The following is a 17,983-nucleotide window of genomic DNA, read 5'->3' on the forward strand; positions in this document are numbered from 1 at the left end:
CAGAAATGAGGGGGTGGGGGAATAAGGATAAGACATGAACATAAATGAGGGGGTGGGGGAATAAGGATAAGACATGAACATAATGAGGGGGTGGGGGAATAAGGATAAGACATGAACAGAAATGAGGGGGTGGGGGAATAAGGATAAGACATGAACAGAAATGAGGGTGGGGGAATAAGGATAAGACATGGAATGAGGGGGTGGGGGAATAAGGATAAGACATGAACAGAAATGAGGGGGTGGGGGAATAAGGATAAGACATGAACAGAAATGAGGGGGTGGGGGAATAAGGATAAGACATGAACAGAAATGAGGGGGTGGGGGAATAAGGATAAGACATGAACAGAAATGAGGGGGTGGGGAATAAGGATAAGACATGAACAGAAATGAGGGGGTGGGGGAATAAGGATAAGACATGAACAGAAATGAGGGGGTGGGGGAATAAGGATAAGACATGAACAGAAATGAGGGGGTGGGGGAATAAGGATAAGACATGAACAGAAATGAGGGGGTGGGGGAATAAGGATAAGACATGAACAGAAATGAGGGGGTGGGGGAATAAGGATAAGACATGAACAGAAATGAGGGGGTGGGGAATAAGGATAAGACATGAACAGAAATGAGGGGGTGGGGGAATAAGGATAAGACATGAACAGAAATGAGGGGGTGGGGGAATAAGATAAGACATGAACAGAAATGAGGGGTGGGGGAATAAGGATAAGACATGAACAGAAATGAGGGGTGTGGGGAATAAGGATAAGACATGAACAGAAATGAGGGGGTGGGGGAATAAGGATAAGACATGAACAGAAATGAGGGGGTGGGGGAATAAGGATAAGACATGAACAAAATGAGGGGGTGGGGGAATAAGGATAAGACATGAACAGAAATGAGGGGGTGGGGGAATAAGGATAAGACATGAACAGAAATGAGGGGTGGGGGAATAAGGATAAGACATGAACAGAAATGAGGGGGTGGGGGAATAAGGATAAGACATGAACAGAAATGAGGGGGTGGGGGAATAAGGATAAGACATGAACAGAAATGAGGGGGTGGGGGAATAAGGATAAGACATGAACAGAAATGAGGGGGGTGGGGAATAAGGATAAGACATGAACAGAAATGAGGGGGTGGGGGAATAAGGATAAGACATGAACAGAAATGAGGGGGTGGGGGAATAAGGATAAGACATGAACAGAAATGAGGGGTTGGGGAATAAGGATAAGACATGAACAGAAATGAGGGGGTGGGGGAATAAGGATAAGACATGAACAGAAATGAGGGGTGGGGGAATAAGTATAAGACATGAACAGAAATGAGGGGGGTGGGGGAATAAGGATAAGACATGAACAGAAATGAGGGGGTGGGGGAATAAGGATAAGACATGAACAGAAATGAGGGGGTGGGGGAATAAGGATAAGACATGAACAGAAATGAGGGGTGGGGGAATAAGGATAAGACATGAACAGAAATGAGGGGGTGGGGGAATAAGGATAAGACATGAACAGAAATGAGGGGTGGGGGAATAAGGATAAGACATGAACAGAAATGAGGGGTGGGGAATAGGATAGACAAAAAAAGTGGGGAATAAGGATAAGACATGAACAGAAATGGGGGGTGGGGGAATAAGGATAAGACATGAACAAATGAGGGGGTGGGGGAATAAGGATAAGACATGAACAGAAATGAGGGGGGGGGGAATAAGGATAAGACATGAACAGAAATGAGGGGGTGGGGGAATAAGGATAAGACATGAACAGAAATGAGGGGTGTGGGGAATAAGGATAAGACATGAACATAAATGAGGGGGTGGGGGGAATAAGGATAAGACATGAACAGAAATGAGGGGGTGGGGGAATAAGGATAAGACATGAACAGAAATGAGGGGGTGGGGGAATAAGGATAAGACATGAACAGAAATGAGGGGGTGGGGGAATAAGGATAAGACATGAACAGAAATGGGGGTGGGGGAATAAGGATAAGACATGAACATAAATGAGGGGGTGGGGGAATAAGGATAAGACATGAACAGAAATGAGGGGGTGGGGGAATAAGGATAAGACATGAACAGAAATGAGGGGGTGGGGGAATAAGGATAAGACATGAACAGAAATGAGGGGGTGGGGGAATAAGGATAAGACATGAACATAAATGAGGGGGTGGGGGAATAAGGATAAGACATGAACAGAAATGAGGGGTGGGGGAATAAGGATAAGACATGAACAGAAATGAGGGGGTGGGGAATATAAGGATATAAATAGAACATGAGGGGGTGGGGGAATAAGGATAAGACATGAACAGAAATGAGGGGGTGGGGGAATAAGGATAAGACATGAACAGAAATGAGGGGGTGGGGGAATAAGGATAAGACATGAACAGAAATGAGGGGGTGGGGAATAAGGATAAGACATGAACAGAAATGAGGGGCTGGGGGAATAAGGATAAGACATGAACAGAAATGAGGGGTGGGGGAATAAGGATAAGACATGAACAGAAATGAGGGGGTGGGGGAATAAGGATAAGACATGAACAGAAATGAGGGGCTGGGGGAATAAGGATAAGACATGAACAGAAATGAGGGGGTGGGGGAATAAGGATAAGACATGAAATGAGGGGGGGGGAATAGGATAAGACAGAAATGAGGGGGTGTGGGAATAAGGATAAGACATGAACAGAAATGAGGGGGTGGGGGAATAAGGATAAGACATGAACAGAAATGAGGGGGTGGGGGAATAAGGATAAGACATGAACAGAAATGAGGGGGTGGGGGAATAAGGATAAGACATGAACAGAAATGAGGGGGTGGGGGAATAAGGATAAGACATGAACAGAAATGAGGGGGTGGGGGAATAAGGATAAGACATGAACAGAAATGAGGGGGTGGGGGAATAAGGATAAGACATGAACATAAATGAGGGGGTGGGGGAATAAGGATAAGACATGAACAGAAATGAGGGGGTGGTGGAATAAGGATAATTAAGGCATGGAAAGAGATGAAGGTAGAAAAAGGACAAAACAAACCACATTCAGAAAAGTACAGATGGAGATCATCTATGAAAATTTTCTTGTTACGAAATGTACTTTTAGTGAATAGAGGTATGGTGATCGAGCTCTTAAAAAAAAAATAATGATTGATGAAAAAATAAATTGAGCTTTTGTGGCTCAGCATTTTAGATAATTGATATCTGAATGATAATCTCATTCCTCAAAATAGAGGTTTACCAATATTGATATCTTTTAATTGCTGTAATCCATTTAAGTATGGTTATATCGTGGTATTAGGTTTGAAGGTCATGTCAGCCTTATCAATGAAGGTCAATAGTGGTATTAGGTTTGAAGGTCATGTCAGCCTTATCAATGAAGGTCATATATAATAAATGTGTAAGATTATATACATCAGAAAATTACATAGATTATGGATGTCTGACACATGACCTTCAACCCTGACCCCTAATGGTTCTGGCCGATCCCCTTACTGTGTATGGCTATATAGGAGCTTTGATTTACCATGGCACAGTTCACGGCTGTCACAAAAACATAAAATTATAAAAACCTTGATCACATACTTAACTTGGTACTATATATAAATGGATTTCAATATTGATAAAGCTGGTGTCCCCCCAAATTTAAAAATAAGAAAATTGAAATATATAATTAAGTTGTTGTTCGTTGTTTTTCCATGTTAAATTTGTGTTTATTTTTTCAAAAGCCCAGATAAATATTGATTTGTCTCTTAATTGTATTTATAAATAATCAACTCTGTATACTTACTAATACTAAATAACAGTTCATTGTTAACAAGGATCTATACACAAAGGTAATTAACTTCTAGATGTAAAGACTTATTAGTGAGTCGTTGAAAATTGTAAATTGAGCTGTTCTGAATATTGAAGAATATTTTACAGACCTTTGGCTAGACATTTCCTAGGGCCGTAGTTCTCTTAACAATTACATTTGAATTTTGACTAAACCTCTGAACTTATACATAGAATATATACACCTGCATACTGATGTATATTTTTCAACCTTTTTAAAAATTGTTCATTCATGAATATATTTCTAGTAATTGACTGGCATGCCTTGGTGCAGAGCCAATAATGTGTTTATGATTGTATCGCGGCTTGTTTGAAAGCATAGGAGATATTGCAGTGTGCTAGGATAAAAGCATACCTGATTACATGTAACGATAATTACACTGCACTTCTGGCTATGATATATATATACAGCCTTGTTATCACAGGTGTTGATCAATAGCCACATACAAACATTTCTAGATAGTTAAAGTGTTTGAAATAATTCAGCAAAATTTTATGACAGCAAAGCAAAATGTTTCACTTCCTTTACAGCAGAGGTGCATGGCCAATTGATTTGTCAATCCTCTGGGTTTTGAGTGTTAAAACATGTGAACTTCTACTTTTTCCCCATATGGCCATATCTATATATATGACAATTGAACTTTCACATACACCTTATAATGATATATGATACATAACAATGTGGACCTATTCAAATTGCGGGTATAAACTTAAACAAAGATTCAGTTAAGCAAATATCACAGAGGATAAATACTTTGTAGCGACCAAGTCTTCATCTCACACTGTACATTAGATGTGTTTATATATTGGCGGATACTCCTGTTTATTTTTGAGATACTGTGTAGATTGTAGCCAGATGTTGCTTGATGTATCAAGGAGATTATAGGTAGAAATTCAGGTAAAATTTTAGATGTTTACAGTCACATTCAGTTCAACATACGATTATGTACAAGTTACTTGCTTTGAACTTGTAATAGATGTCAAACCAATACAAGTTTAAGCTCAACTGTGGCAAGAAAAATGAGTTGGTTTTAAGTTCACCGACATTTAGAGAAAGTGCGTTTATTTTAAGCTTACCAATTATGTCTACAAAAAGTCTTGAGTTTAAAGTTTTAGTCTTATCCAAAATGGAAATTAAAGCAGGCATAAAATGTATTAAGCTTCAATTTGGATTCTTTTTACTTCAGTGAGGTTGCATCATTTTGAAGCGTGCTTGACTGTCACATCCTTGTTCAATGAAACCAGTAAAAATACTCCATTCAATTTGTAACAAGAATTGCTGTCACCATTATACAAACTAGATCATGATATGTGCAAATTATGTACCATCCGGTGACAATATGCTGTAAAATAAAACATTTACATAACCTTGATCTGTATCACGTAACTGTCACCACACTAAAATAAAACATTTACATAACCATGATCTGTATTGTGTAACTCTCCAATACAGACCATAGATTCCATTAGCTTTTTGAATACGTAGCAATCCCCTCCGTAAGAGTACATTTAAAAACTTGAGCCAATCGCTACATTAAACTGTCTTGAGCAACAGGTGAAGCGGTGGGATTTGTAACTTATGTTAATCGTTATGACAGAGGAAATAGCCGTCTGGGCCATAACAGGAAGATAAATTTCTGGTTTAGCAGTTTTTTGTTGCCTTTTCAACACTTTTATGGTTATGTAGAGCTTGGAAACATTTCCTCTTTTGAAAAGTCAGAATATTTTGAAAATCAATTTGTTAGCTAAAAAAAAAAAAAAAAAATACATTAAGATTTAAACCTAGCTGTGGAAAGCTTGTACCTATTTCATGATGTAGTGAATAGTATAGCTGCTTAAGGTAAAATGATATATAAATTTTCATATCAATTTGTTGTTTTGTTTAACTATCATTTGGTTATTTTAATACAGGCATGTTCTGAACAATTTTGACAAATGAAAGAGAGAAAAAAACGAAAACTCAAGGTTAATTGACTCAAATTTCCCTTAGTCATTTTTGATATGAAACCTTTCTGTCGTAATCAAGCACTTATGAACCCCTGGTAGGTTCAAATTACTTAACACGATTTATGCAAATATTTCTATTTTTTTTGTCAAACTTCACTGTATCAATGATTACATTCGTAGTTTTGATGGCAGTTATTTTAAAACTCAATTCAAGTTCAAGTTTGACTTTCTGAAGAAATCGTGACCTCATTCTCGTAATTGCCCGACACCCTATACACGAAGATTTCAATGAAAGTAACTTCTATTTATGTTCCAAGTCTTTCACGAATTAAAATACAGTGTCACTGTTTGTGTATGTGGACTCGTTTAAGACACCAGCACTTTTGTTGTTGTACACGGTTGACAAGACTTTACTACAAGGATGAAACCCCTCTGAGGTATCCACCCCACACACTTCTATCCCACTAGCCACGATCTTCCTATCGTAAAAGTTCACTGGGCTTGACGAGATTTTATTTACCTGACCACAGGTATTCCATTTCCTGGCCAGATGACTTATCACAAGTATGACTTGAAGTTGTAGAGTTTGGCACAGGGGCCAGTGTTTGCTTTAAATCTAGCGATCCCGACTTAACCAATATGGCACGGTGTTACAATCTACAGCATTAGCTCCTTATCTGCCTAAGAAGGCATCTAGATACCTCGTAGGCAATTGACCTTACTGAGGCTAGTTTACCCCGTAATTCCTTCACAATAACACTATTTAAAGGTATTCTCTTTTATACTACCGCTGTACAATGTATTTGATATAATATTTGTCAACAAGATCTGGATATTACCCGTGCTATTTTGAAAAATCTTTATTGAAGAAACCCAGGTTGAATAGGGATTACAAGATAGAATAGAGAGATAGTTGGTGTCGTGTTACGTAAAAGACCAGTCAGGGGGTCCCTGTCAGCGCGATTACAGGTAAACTTGTGTGTCACAGTATAAGTACTAGTAGCCATATAGTGACCAAGCAATATATATCGTTAAAGAAGTACTGGGTCACAAGAGATATTTACCTGTACTCAGACGTAATTCCTCTTTTGAAACTTTATTTTACTTAATTTATGTCACACTGGAGTTCGGACGCATGCTAATTGAAAGGAATAATTGACCTGATTTAGAAATTGAGAAAGTCAATTGGCCTACATTTGGGATGTGTGTGTGTTTACCTGCATGTAAAGGTGTGGTGTACACTTTAATCAAATTACCTTGACAAATTTAACAGGTGTGCTATGTGTGATACTATGGATCAAATTGAAGTCAGAACTTCAGATTTCATTTCTTAATGTGCGTGTGCTATACATTCATACGGAATATGTGATAGCGACAAATGATATATTAGGATAGCGTCAACATTACTTATCCCTGGTACTACAGGTAAGAAACTCTACTTAACCAAGGTGATATGTTTGTGACTGAAACTAATAGGAAACGTCTCATCATTTTATCCCTTGTGCCATGTGACCATCCAACACCTGGTAAGTTATTCTGACACCTGAGTTAATTTGTCGTAGACCATTATAGATATATATATTCACAGTGACATACTCTACCCTTGTATACTTGGTATGGGAGTGGATGTGACCCTATTAACTAAATTCCTCACATGTTAGCGATGTTTTTTAAGGAAGATAGTAAATATAATGTCTGGGTTTAATTGTGAACATGTGGTTGGTGTAACAGTGCTGTATTAGATAGAATAAAGCCATATGTATACGCTCTGTATAATTGCTGTTTTACTTAGAGTATATTGTAGTTTGCGGTGTAGACAGGTGTAATTTCACGGTCTATGTTTGCCTGGTATGTTGTACATTATAAAGACATTGGCTCATCCCTCTACCTCTATTCTATAGAATATCATTGGTACGCTCATTGGTATGGTTCATTCCACTGTCAACGTGCTTCTCTTGATTAAAGACTTGAGTACCTGTTGTTTTATTTAGACTTGAGTACCTGTTGTTTTATTTAGACTTGAGTACCTGTTGTTTCTATAATTGTTTATTGCCTATTGTTTGCTGATTTTGTATCCTCTGCTTAAATTTTGCTATATGTTGCTCGTTTGGTTAAGTTTGGTGTTGTTTCTATGGTGATGATACTGTTGTTTCTATGGTGATGATACTGTTGTTTCTATGGTGATAAAGCTGTTGTTTCTATGGTGATTATACTGTTGTTTCTATGGTGACGAAGCTGTTGTTTCTATGGTGATTATACTGTTGTTTCTATGGTGACGAAGCTGTTGTTTCTATGGTGATGGTACTGTTGTTTCTATGGTGATGCTGCTGTTGTTTCTATGGTGATGAAGCTGTTGTTTCTATGGTGATGGTACTGTTGTTTCTATGGTGATGCTGTACTGTTGTTTCTATGGTGATGATACTGTTGTTTCTATGGTGATAATACTGTTGTTTCTATGGTGATTAAGCTGTTGTTTCTATGGTGATTATACTGTTGTTTCTATGGTGACGAAGCTGTTGTTTCTATGGTGATGGTACTGTTGTTTCTATGGTGATGCTGCTGCTGTTTTTATGGTGATGGATTTGTTGTTTTTATGGTGATAAAGCTTTTGTTTTTCAGATTCTATGAAGATAAAGTTGATGTTCCTAAAACTAAATAGATCTAGTTTTCATTTCTCAAGTTGTATATTTAGTTCTATGCACAGTGATAGAGCTGGTGTTTCTATGGGATATAGCCTTGTTTTCCATGAGTATTGCTACCATGGATTATATGGGCATATAACCTTGGTCTCTGGGAATAACTGGGCTATTTCAGGGATGCTATAGTTGTTGACTTTGTCTTTTACTGACATAATCATTTCTGTATTTGTACATGCCAAATTGGTAATTTGTTCAGGTCATTCAACTTTGTTCTTCACCAAACTTTACCTTGTATTTTCAGCGTTTGCTGAACTATGACCTTATAGAAACTAATTTTGTATTAAGAAACATTCTGTTTGCAGAACGATAGGTTAAGTTTTCTAGCAGAAAGGTACTTGCGAGGCCTGAAGTACAAGCTCATTGGATAGAAAACCCTCAAGTTACAATTTAGAATTTATTTATAGGCCTATACGATTTAGGCGTTAAAAGGAATTGCATTTGTCAAAAGCGAGTCAAGATAAAAATAGATTATAAATTCAAAAGAGGGTTAATTCCCCTGGCCATACAGTTCTCGGCTCCATGTGCGGTTGCTGGGTTGATAAATACATTACATCTTGGGTTCACGAGTAAATAATTTCATTAACACATGAACTTGTCGGGTTTTGTTATGAGAAGTATCGTGTTTTAGGACCTATATAACACCAATGTTTGCTTAAAGTCAACAAAATATGCATCAAGGCATCATCATGTTGCTAAGTAGCGAGGTCCGGGGTGAACGAAGGGGGAGACCTCGGTATGTATGAAGGAAAAACGTCCAAGATAAAAGCGTCTGTATAAGGTATATCCTTCCTGTGCACAAGTGATGAAGATACTACCATCATTAATAAGCTGTCTTCTTTAACACCTGGATAGAAAGTGAAGTACAAAGTGCCCTTTTGGCTAAAAAATGACTCATTTGCCCCTGTGTCATTGTGTCCTCTGTTTCTCAGAGCATAATTTCTGATGAAAAATAAAGACACAAAATTAAATATTTGGTTTAAATAGTTTAAATGTCCTGATAACAGCAAGGGTCACTTAAGGAAGTGCCATGTATTTAGGTGGAAGAAAGTTAGAATACCCAGAGAAAAACCACCAACCAGCAGTCAGTACCTGGCCACTGCCACACCTTGGCTTTGAACTTGTGACACAGACGTGGAGGGTTTGTGGTAACATATATTTCTTTGTCTTTACATCTTGGCCATAACTGCGGTCCCTTTTTCTGTTTATGGCATATCAAGTTTAAGAAAAATTTGAGAAAAAATTAATATGATCTGGAAACATTTCTGTTTGGCAAATGTTCCTAGCAGCATCCTTGAGTAGAGTTCCAGGAATGAGACACTACTAAATATCAGTAGTTCCCTGATTTGGATGGATGCAAGATTCCAATTTTTTTATTCCACTTACTAATGTGCTGGCAGCTAGGGAATGTACAGCATATTTCTTAGTTTTTGGATGACTTATGTTCATGTAAAGAATTGGCCATATATTGATGCAGTACTTAGGTTTGCTTGTGTTGTGACTTGATTGTTAGACACCCTTCCCACAGTAGCCAGTCACCTAGACAATGTGCAATGGTTAGGAAATGGATGAAAACCAGAGTAACCTGAGAAAAAACAAGCAGCTGTCCAGTCACATATGTCTGATTATTTATTTCTGTTCATTTGTTTCCACATTGAACATATATATACTGAAATATGTTTCAAAATGCTCTTTCCTTGTGGGAACAAAGCTTGAAAAGTCATGAGTGCAATTTATGGATTAAAGTTCTATCAGAAATCAAATGCAATTTGATCAAAAATGTAACCCAAATCGTAGTTTAAAAGCACATGTATACCCCTAAAGGTTGATTTTGATATGGATTAATGTTAAGATAGTTCAGGGTAAAAAAATTTACAAAAAATGCCCTGTGATCCTTATCATATATAATAATAATTTAAAAAGGTGCCTAAAGGTAGTCTAAAGTTTCTTAAGTACTTAACGTCAAATGAAACATCAAGGGTTTTATGAATGAATAAGGATATTGATGTAATAATTTGTTTTAATATTAAGTTTCTCCAACAATAAAAATGAAACTATAAGGATATACTATTGAACATTTAAACTTTTTAAAGTTATTCTGCTGGTTACGGAGTCTCTAAATTTTTGATAATATTGATATGTAATACCGGATGTACATTAAAAGGTTTGAATAGATCGCGATGATGGACAACTTTTTCTTTTCTTGTGGATGTATTACTGAAACCCTTAATGTTTTTATAAAGTGTTAGAATTCACAACTTGAAAGGGCTGAAGATTGACTGAATCCCTTCAGGGTCAGACACGTTGTTTATGTTATTTATTGTCAAGAACATCAAAGAGTGATCTCAACCATCAACAATAGGAATGACGAATCTCATTAATACAGTCGCCCCTTTGTTTTGTAAAAATGCTTCGTAAATATTTTGTGTATCATAAAGTCTAGTTGAGAAATTTAAGAAAAAGCTGGGCACAAAAGAAACCACTAATTTTACTATGAAAAAAAAAAATTTACCTGCAAGTTTAAACTGCAATCCATGCAGATGTAAAGTTATTTGAAAATAATGTATGGAATATCCAGTTATCAAATAACCAATTTCCCTTTATTATAAGTAATGATATCCAAGATCCGAAAAGGAATTTTGAAATATGTTGAGGTCACGACATCAACTTGAGTGCTTGAATGTGCCTCTACCTATGGGGGACCACAAGTTCCGCTTTGGTGATTTTGAAAGTGGAGACTATGCAGCGAAGACAAAAATGTGTCATGTTTTGGAAGTGTAGAATTGGCTGTCATTTTCAAAGGGGGTCATGGTAATAGTAGCTTTAATGTGATGATTTATACATAGTCTTTATGGTAAATACTACAGAAGTGTCCGGTTTCTTCTCCCGCCAGTTTTTATGGCCAGGCCTGAAAGCTAAATGACTGGTTATCATTGCTATGGTTGTGTGTTGTAAGGTGATGGGGTTGGATAAACAGTCGTTAATGTGATAAGCACCCTATATTTCTACTTTGACAGTCTGGGAGAGACCTGTCCCTCTGAACGACTGTTTTAGTGTCTCCTCTTAAGTTGTCTCCCTTTGTCTGGAAAGTATCCTTGAGTTTAGTTTATGGTATACAGTATTTGAATTGTCTGTGGAGCCTGTTACCTGGTCTGTATATCGTTATTATGTATCATAAATAAATTAATGTCTCCTTGTATGTGCATTTATCAAAAGGCATGTACTAATTATGATGACTTGTCTTAAATAACTGTGAAATTATCTCCCCTTGAGTAGCCATGCTGCATACAGTATCCCATATGGAGAAGATGAATGTTGTTTGGATATGGAATCTAGTAAAGGACTGGTGAAGACGTAAAGTTATTATAATATTGAAATCAGTAGACTGCAACCTTAAGGCCCAGTCCCACTGGCGTTTAGGAAGATTTGCGAATGTATTGCGCACAAAATTGGCTGATATTCGCTGAACATACGCAATATTCTTAAATCATACTTGTATCTGTCGCCCAACATCCACACACGTCCGCAATTATCCGCAATGGCATGTATTTCCTTTCCCAGGATTTTTGAACTGCACAAAATTTTGATTGCGGAAATCATTCGCATTAGATACGCTATTCGTACACAATACATACTCAATACATGCTTACTGTATGCGTGTATATCCGCTGTTATTTGTTGATATCCGCAACTGACTGGGTTTTGTGGCTTTATAGCGAACTGGGACAGTGTGTAAAACAAATGTATAGCATACTTTTACATTCACATCGCGAAATAAAATAATTTGTAGCGAATGTATATTGAGTTCAGCGTTTGTATTGCGTCTGTTTTGCATTTGATTTGAGAAAACATGTTGCGTAAACCAAAACTACTGTATAAATATGGCAAAAATCAACATATTTGTCTATTATTTCCTGTCCGTCAGGAAGTACAGGTGTAATAATGGGTCATCGGCAATAATACCAATGCAGCGTAACAATGGTATTTAACAACATATTAATCTACTTGTTCAAGTCATGAAATTGTTTCAAAGAAAGAAAAGAAAAAGTTATCTGCTTTGATTTGAATTTGAAACAGACTGGACCTTTGTATCTGGAGGAGTTAGGATGAAAATTGCAGCTTCCTTATCTTTGTTGCAGTCGTGTTGTGAAAAGCGATACCGAAAGGCCCGAGCGCGCTTCTTTTACCTCCGTAATTCAGATGCCTTACATGCGCAATACAACTGTTCTTTCCGCTACATCTGTGCAATGCATTATTAATAGATTCGAAATATTTCCGTAACAATCGCAATACTTCGATCTGTTTCCTCAATATATGCATTATATGTTCGTAATTGTTAGTTACGTGTTCGCATTGTTGGATAATCTTACCGATTTTGTTGCGGATGACAATGAACGGCCAAAATTTATAAACTAAATTCATCTGTAATTAATGTGCTCTTCAGTGGGACCGGGCCTTTAGAAGGAAAGATAAAATGCAGGTCTTCTTTAGAACTTTTCCCGGCCCCACCACCAACTGACACTGTTTATTCTCAAAAGGAGTTAATTTACACTGAAATTAATGTTAAATGTCAGAAAATGTCAGAAAACTAAAAAGGAAATACCTGTAAAATAACCAGATATAGCATTCTGTTGAATGTTGTGTCATATACAGTATTTCTGAATTAGATAGTGTATATGTAAACTGGATCTCATTTTAGTATACTACTTTTAAATATGTTGTACCTATATGGCTCTGTGTATTATATTGGTTCAGGGTACTATATAGGTAAGAGTCATTGTACTATTTTCTCTGCTGGGGTCTGCCAGGAATGTTTTGACTTACACTTGACCTGAGAGTGTGTGTATTCTCTCAACACTATCAATATAGAGACATAGGCCAGGTCATTGCAACCAACATCTCTTCATACCACCATTCATAAGTCTAACCGGCTGAAAAGACACGATTTGATATCTATCAATTAGAGATTTATTTGAACACGCCTACAACACTAACTTCGAAGGTCATGTAGTGTGGCCGAATTTTGACATTCCGCGGATGACTTGCAGGAAAAATTATGTATTAAGTTACCTGAATACTTACCTGAAAATTTATCACCTGTTTGTTAGAGCATATCAAAGTGACAGGTAATGCCAGTCACTTATTGGTGTATGTGATCTATAAAGTTTAACTATCAAACAGGGTTTAGCGAATTCTTTGTCAAATGAGTATTCAAAAGGAGAGTACTGTGTCATATATCTTATGTCAGAATGATATTTCCCTTGAAAATTTTATTGTATTGAAATGGATGCATCTAAAATAAATTATTATTTAATTAAAATGTTCATATACACAAAGCCTTAATTAATCCAGACTGAGCATGCCATTGTTTCATTAGAATACATGAAATAAATGAAATCTGATATGTAGATTTTATTTGAGAGTTAGCCATGCCACATACCTGTATTAAGTTCTCTCTTGTGAGCCATGCCACATACCTGTATTAAGTTCTCTCTTGTGAGATATGAGATCTGTCCCTTGGGATTTGGATTAAAGTTACCAGGCTTCAGATGAGGATGATTTTGCATCAGATTATTAAAGCAAATTAAGTATCCCCCCACCTCATCCCCTCATCCCATTTTTCATTCATTATCTCTATCATACAACGTTCTCCTTATGTAATTGTCAGCTGATTATTAAATGTTTTGTCGACAGTTAAGACTATGGGAGAGGTAATGATTGTATGCATTGTTTGTGGGGGGGGGGGGGGATTACATTATCTTTTTTTTTAATAGGGACAAGATTAATTTGTAAAAACTGACAATGTTTCATTCGTTCTCACCTCTACTTACTTAACCTATTCCTTTTATACCCTTGAATGCCCACCGACAATATGAAGGTCAAATTGACCTTGGGAAATTCAAATTTAGCATCTATTGAATGAAGGAATTTAAAGTATCATGTTTTCATTTTTATGCAAATGTAAAATTTTGAATATGAGAATGTGGGTTCATACTTAAAGGTTTTAGATGATGTGTTCATTTTGTTTGGAGACGGTGTAAAGAAACGATGGCTTTTCTTATGGGTGAACTTCCTCTTGGAATTACTTGTGTTTTATGAGCGTGTTGTGAAAACTTTTACCAAATTAATGTTACTTCTTCCTTGTCCATGAAGGTTTAATGTCAGATCATAGTTTTTATGTGATGAGATTCCGAGGAGAACGGATAGGAGATTGGTGTGTTTGGATTAGTATCGGAGACATCTCGACATAACGTGGGATAATATATGACGTAATCCGCTGGGAATCTCTATCAGAGATGGATTAGAATGGGCAGCATCAAGGATACACATCTTAAATGATTTTGAAGGAGATCAATCGCTGGCGTAGCTTTATGTCGGAAGCTGCTCAGCAGTAAAGAAAACTGAGATACAGTCTCAAGCTCCTAAAGGATTCTGTTTATATAGATATATTGATCCTGTAAACTCTTGAATCGAATACAGCGTCGATGTAGAATGGGGGATATGGCATCAGAAAATCCAGGGATTTATTCCAGCGTGACCGGCGTGGTCACTGGTCTCTACAACAGCCTTCGGGTAGGGTTATACTGTATGTCATTCCTCCTTTCTTCTTTGTAATATCCTAGAGAATGTTAATGGTTTCCTTACTGCTTTGAAATATTGCACACAGTGAACTCTCTGCATTTGTCATTGTACCATATTAGTTTACTGGCATCTTGACTTCCAACACTATATAACCATCCTCTGGAGGCTGAGATGATTTATATAGAGGCAAGGCTGTAGGGCTGTGGTTTTTGTCCAGGTACTCTTGCTTTGCTCTACCACAAACAGTATACCTAGTATGTTCGTAATACAGTCAAACCTATATCTCAGTGACCACCACTGTATAAAGACCACCTGCTTATTATGACAATTTTCTTATCGTTCCAATAATAAGCCAATTACATCACAATTTGACCAGTGTATAAAGACCACATTTCCTTTAAAATTGGTCTGAAAATTCTCAATAATTTTGCTGTGATCATATTAAACGTTAAACAAAATATTGATATCTTAATAGTGATGTAAAACTATAGCCCACTGAGGGTTGCTCTAGAACTAGATTTAAATGCATCTAATTTACTTTCATACGTATATGATAAGGATTCTTATCGTGTATAGTAAATTAATTTGTATGTGTATAGTAATTAACTGCTTTCATCTTAATTACATTCTTCCAATTCGACCATTACAATTATTCTGCCATGAAATTTTAATCTTGTAATCAGAATTGCAGAATAGAGCCTTGCTTAAGTTTAAAATCTACTTGAACCTTTGTTATATGTCGTAATACAACGAAGCTATAGTACAATAGGAAGAGTTGCAGAGTTGTCACAGACCACCCAACCTGAGCCAATTAGGGCAATATTTGACCCCCATTTTGCACCATTACAAAGCATTTTTTGAAACCTAACAAACAAAATGCAACACAAGACTTTGGGAAGAATTGAGCCATGCTCTTCATTAAGCTGCATGGCCTTATTCAAAACTTTCTGCTGACACCAATCGAAAAATTAGATATTGTATTTTACTGACTGCAAACACTCAATTTGGCTTCAAATTATGCTCAAACTTCAGAAATGTTTCAAGTTTCGGACTTAACAGGGCTACGTGGTATTCTGCTTAACTATGTGTTGAGTTAAGAGTCCAGCTGAGACTTGTTCCCAAAAATGTTTGTAATCAAAGGGTGGAAGTAAAGGCAGCATAATCATTTCCGAGTGTAATAAAAGGCTCTGGATTAATTGCCCTTGACCCGTATATTTGAATTGATACTCATCCCTAATGACTTGCCAGTGATGCCCTCTATGTGCAGAATCCAAATCAAAGGGCCGTAATCCTAGGGGTTGATACTCTTCATTGACGTATTGATTATATACTCTTGTTAAGGATTACCATGATTTAAATACCTGTCGTAAATTTACGCCTTCATCAGTCCTTTTCAAACAACAAATTCAAATTTTGATCTCTCTTTATCCTTTACCTAACAAACCCTTGCAAAGATTGTCAGAGAAAGGAGATGAAAATTACTACATTCTGACGTACACATAACTTCATATCTCAGTGTTTCCTGTCGCAGGTGATGTCTTCTATATTTAAAAATAAATCTGTCATAGCTTGAGCCTTCGAATTTCTGTCAGTTTTTACCTCCCCTGGACTGGAACAAGATTAGATTGTTGTCAGGTATTTATCCCTCTGTCAGTCCATCACGCCATCCACCTGTTTTACAAGATCTAAATGCTATAATTAGATCTTGTCCTGTTACCCAGAGGGAGATGGGGGAGGGGACTATTGTTTGAGATAATCTGTTTGTATGTCTTCCCCAATATTATCTTTTTAGGCTTTATCTCGATAAACTCCTGTCACTAAATTTATTTCTGGATCTTAGGTGCATCAGTGTAAAGCAGTGCATGGGACATGTACCAAAAGACAAAATAAAACTTGTACATTTTGTACTGACTTTGTTGAAGTTCATAACAATAAACAATTGTGGGAATCCTAAATTGTCAACAAACTGTGATATCATTACTTGTTTCAATCAACCCAAATATTGCCATTTTAAAAGTTTTTAGCTGGAAAACAAATAAGAAATAAAACTTCTTAGGAACTTACCGTATTTCACCGCAAATAAGACCCTCCTCCCAGAGAAGAAATAAAGGTCAAAAGTGGTGGGGGGTCTTATTTGCGGACAACCCGCCTGATAACATCGATCTATGAGGTCGCCATCTTGGATTTTTTAATGTCCTGTCATCGTTGTAACAGTCGTATGACAGATGGGTAACAGCAAGATGTTCAAGTATTTATAATAATAATGAAGACGTATGAGTAAAATTAAATCAAATATTATGACAAATTAAAATATAATTTGTTAAACAATATTAGGGCAGTTGTAAGTCTGAAAGGAAACGCACATTTTTGCAAGAGTCACGCGGACATTCACCAATGAATCAAAACGAAGAAACAGCATCATAAGCAATGTCATTTTAATCTAGAAGTTTTAATAATCGTATTGTTATTTTAAAATATTCAAATTAGGTTATTGTTTACGATCACAACTACATCTCCGTCTTAGTAAACACGTGAATCAATCGCCGTGAATCGGAAGGACGATCGCCGTTCAGACTCAGGCCTATTTAAAATTCATTGCAAACGTTTACATATCAAATTTGTTCATAGACAGAAGAATTTACGTACATTTGTCTCAGTCAAATGAGCAAACGATCGTGATTTAACTTCAACGTGCCGACATGCACTGATGCAGTTGTTTGTAACATCGTACACACATGTGTAGGAAAATGGCGCCGGGTTCAAGCCATACTTTCACATTTTGACACCGGGTCGTGTTTGGGAATTTGATCGGTATTGCTATTGATACGACGATAGTTTTTGATAATATTTCAGATATTAATCCAAGTATTAACTGCATTAAAACATCGTAGCAAGTATTTTGGTATCCAGAGTAAAATACGAAACTTTTCTGCTAATCATATT

General features: G+C 36.8%; 1 protein-coding gene across 3 annotated transcripts in view; it reads left to right on the top strand.

The window, feature by feature from the left end:
- Positions 1-17,983, top strand: part of LOC138328049 (uncharacterized) — a 112,118-nt gene that overhangs the window by 73,115 nt on the left and 21,020 nt on the right. Inside the window, exon 1 of one of the 3 annotated variants that reach the window (XM_069274647.1) lies at positions 14,867-15,031. The exons of the other annotated variants lie outside the window; for them this stretch is intronic. Within the exon in view, the coding sequence (XP_069130748.1) occupies positions 14,951-15,031 (81 nt within the window). The 5' untranslated portion in view covers positions 14,867-14,950. Of the gene's footprint in view, positions 1-14,866; positions 15,032-17,983 lie in introns of those variants that run through there. 3 annotated transcript variants of the gene reach the window in all.

Source organism: Argopecten irradians, chromosome 7 (genome assembly GCF_041381155.1).
Source record: "Argopecten irradians isolate NY chromosome 7, Ai_NY, whole genome shotgun sequence".
Classification (NCBI taxonomy): Eukaryota; Metazoa; Mollusca; class Bivalvia; order Pectinida; family Pectinidae; genus Argopecten; species Argopecten irradians.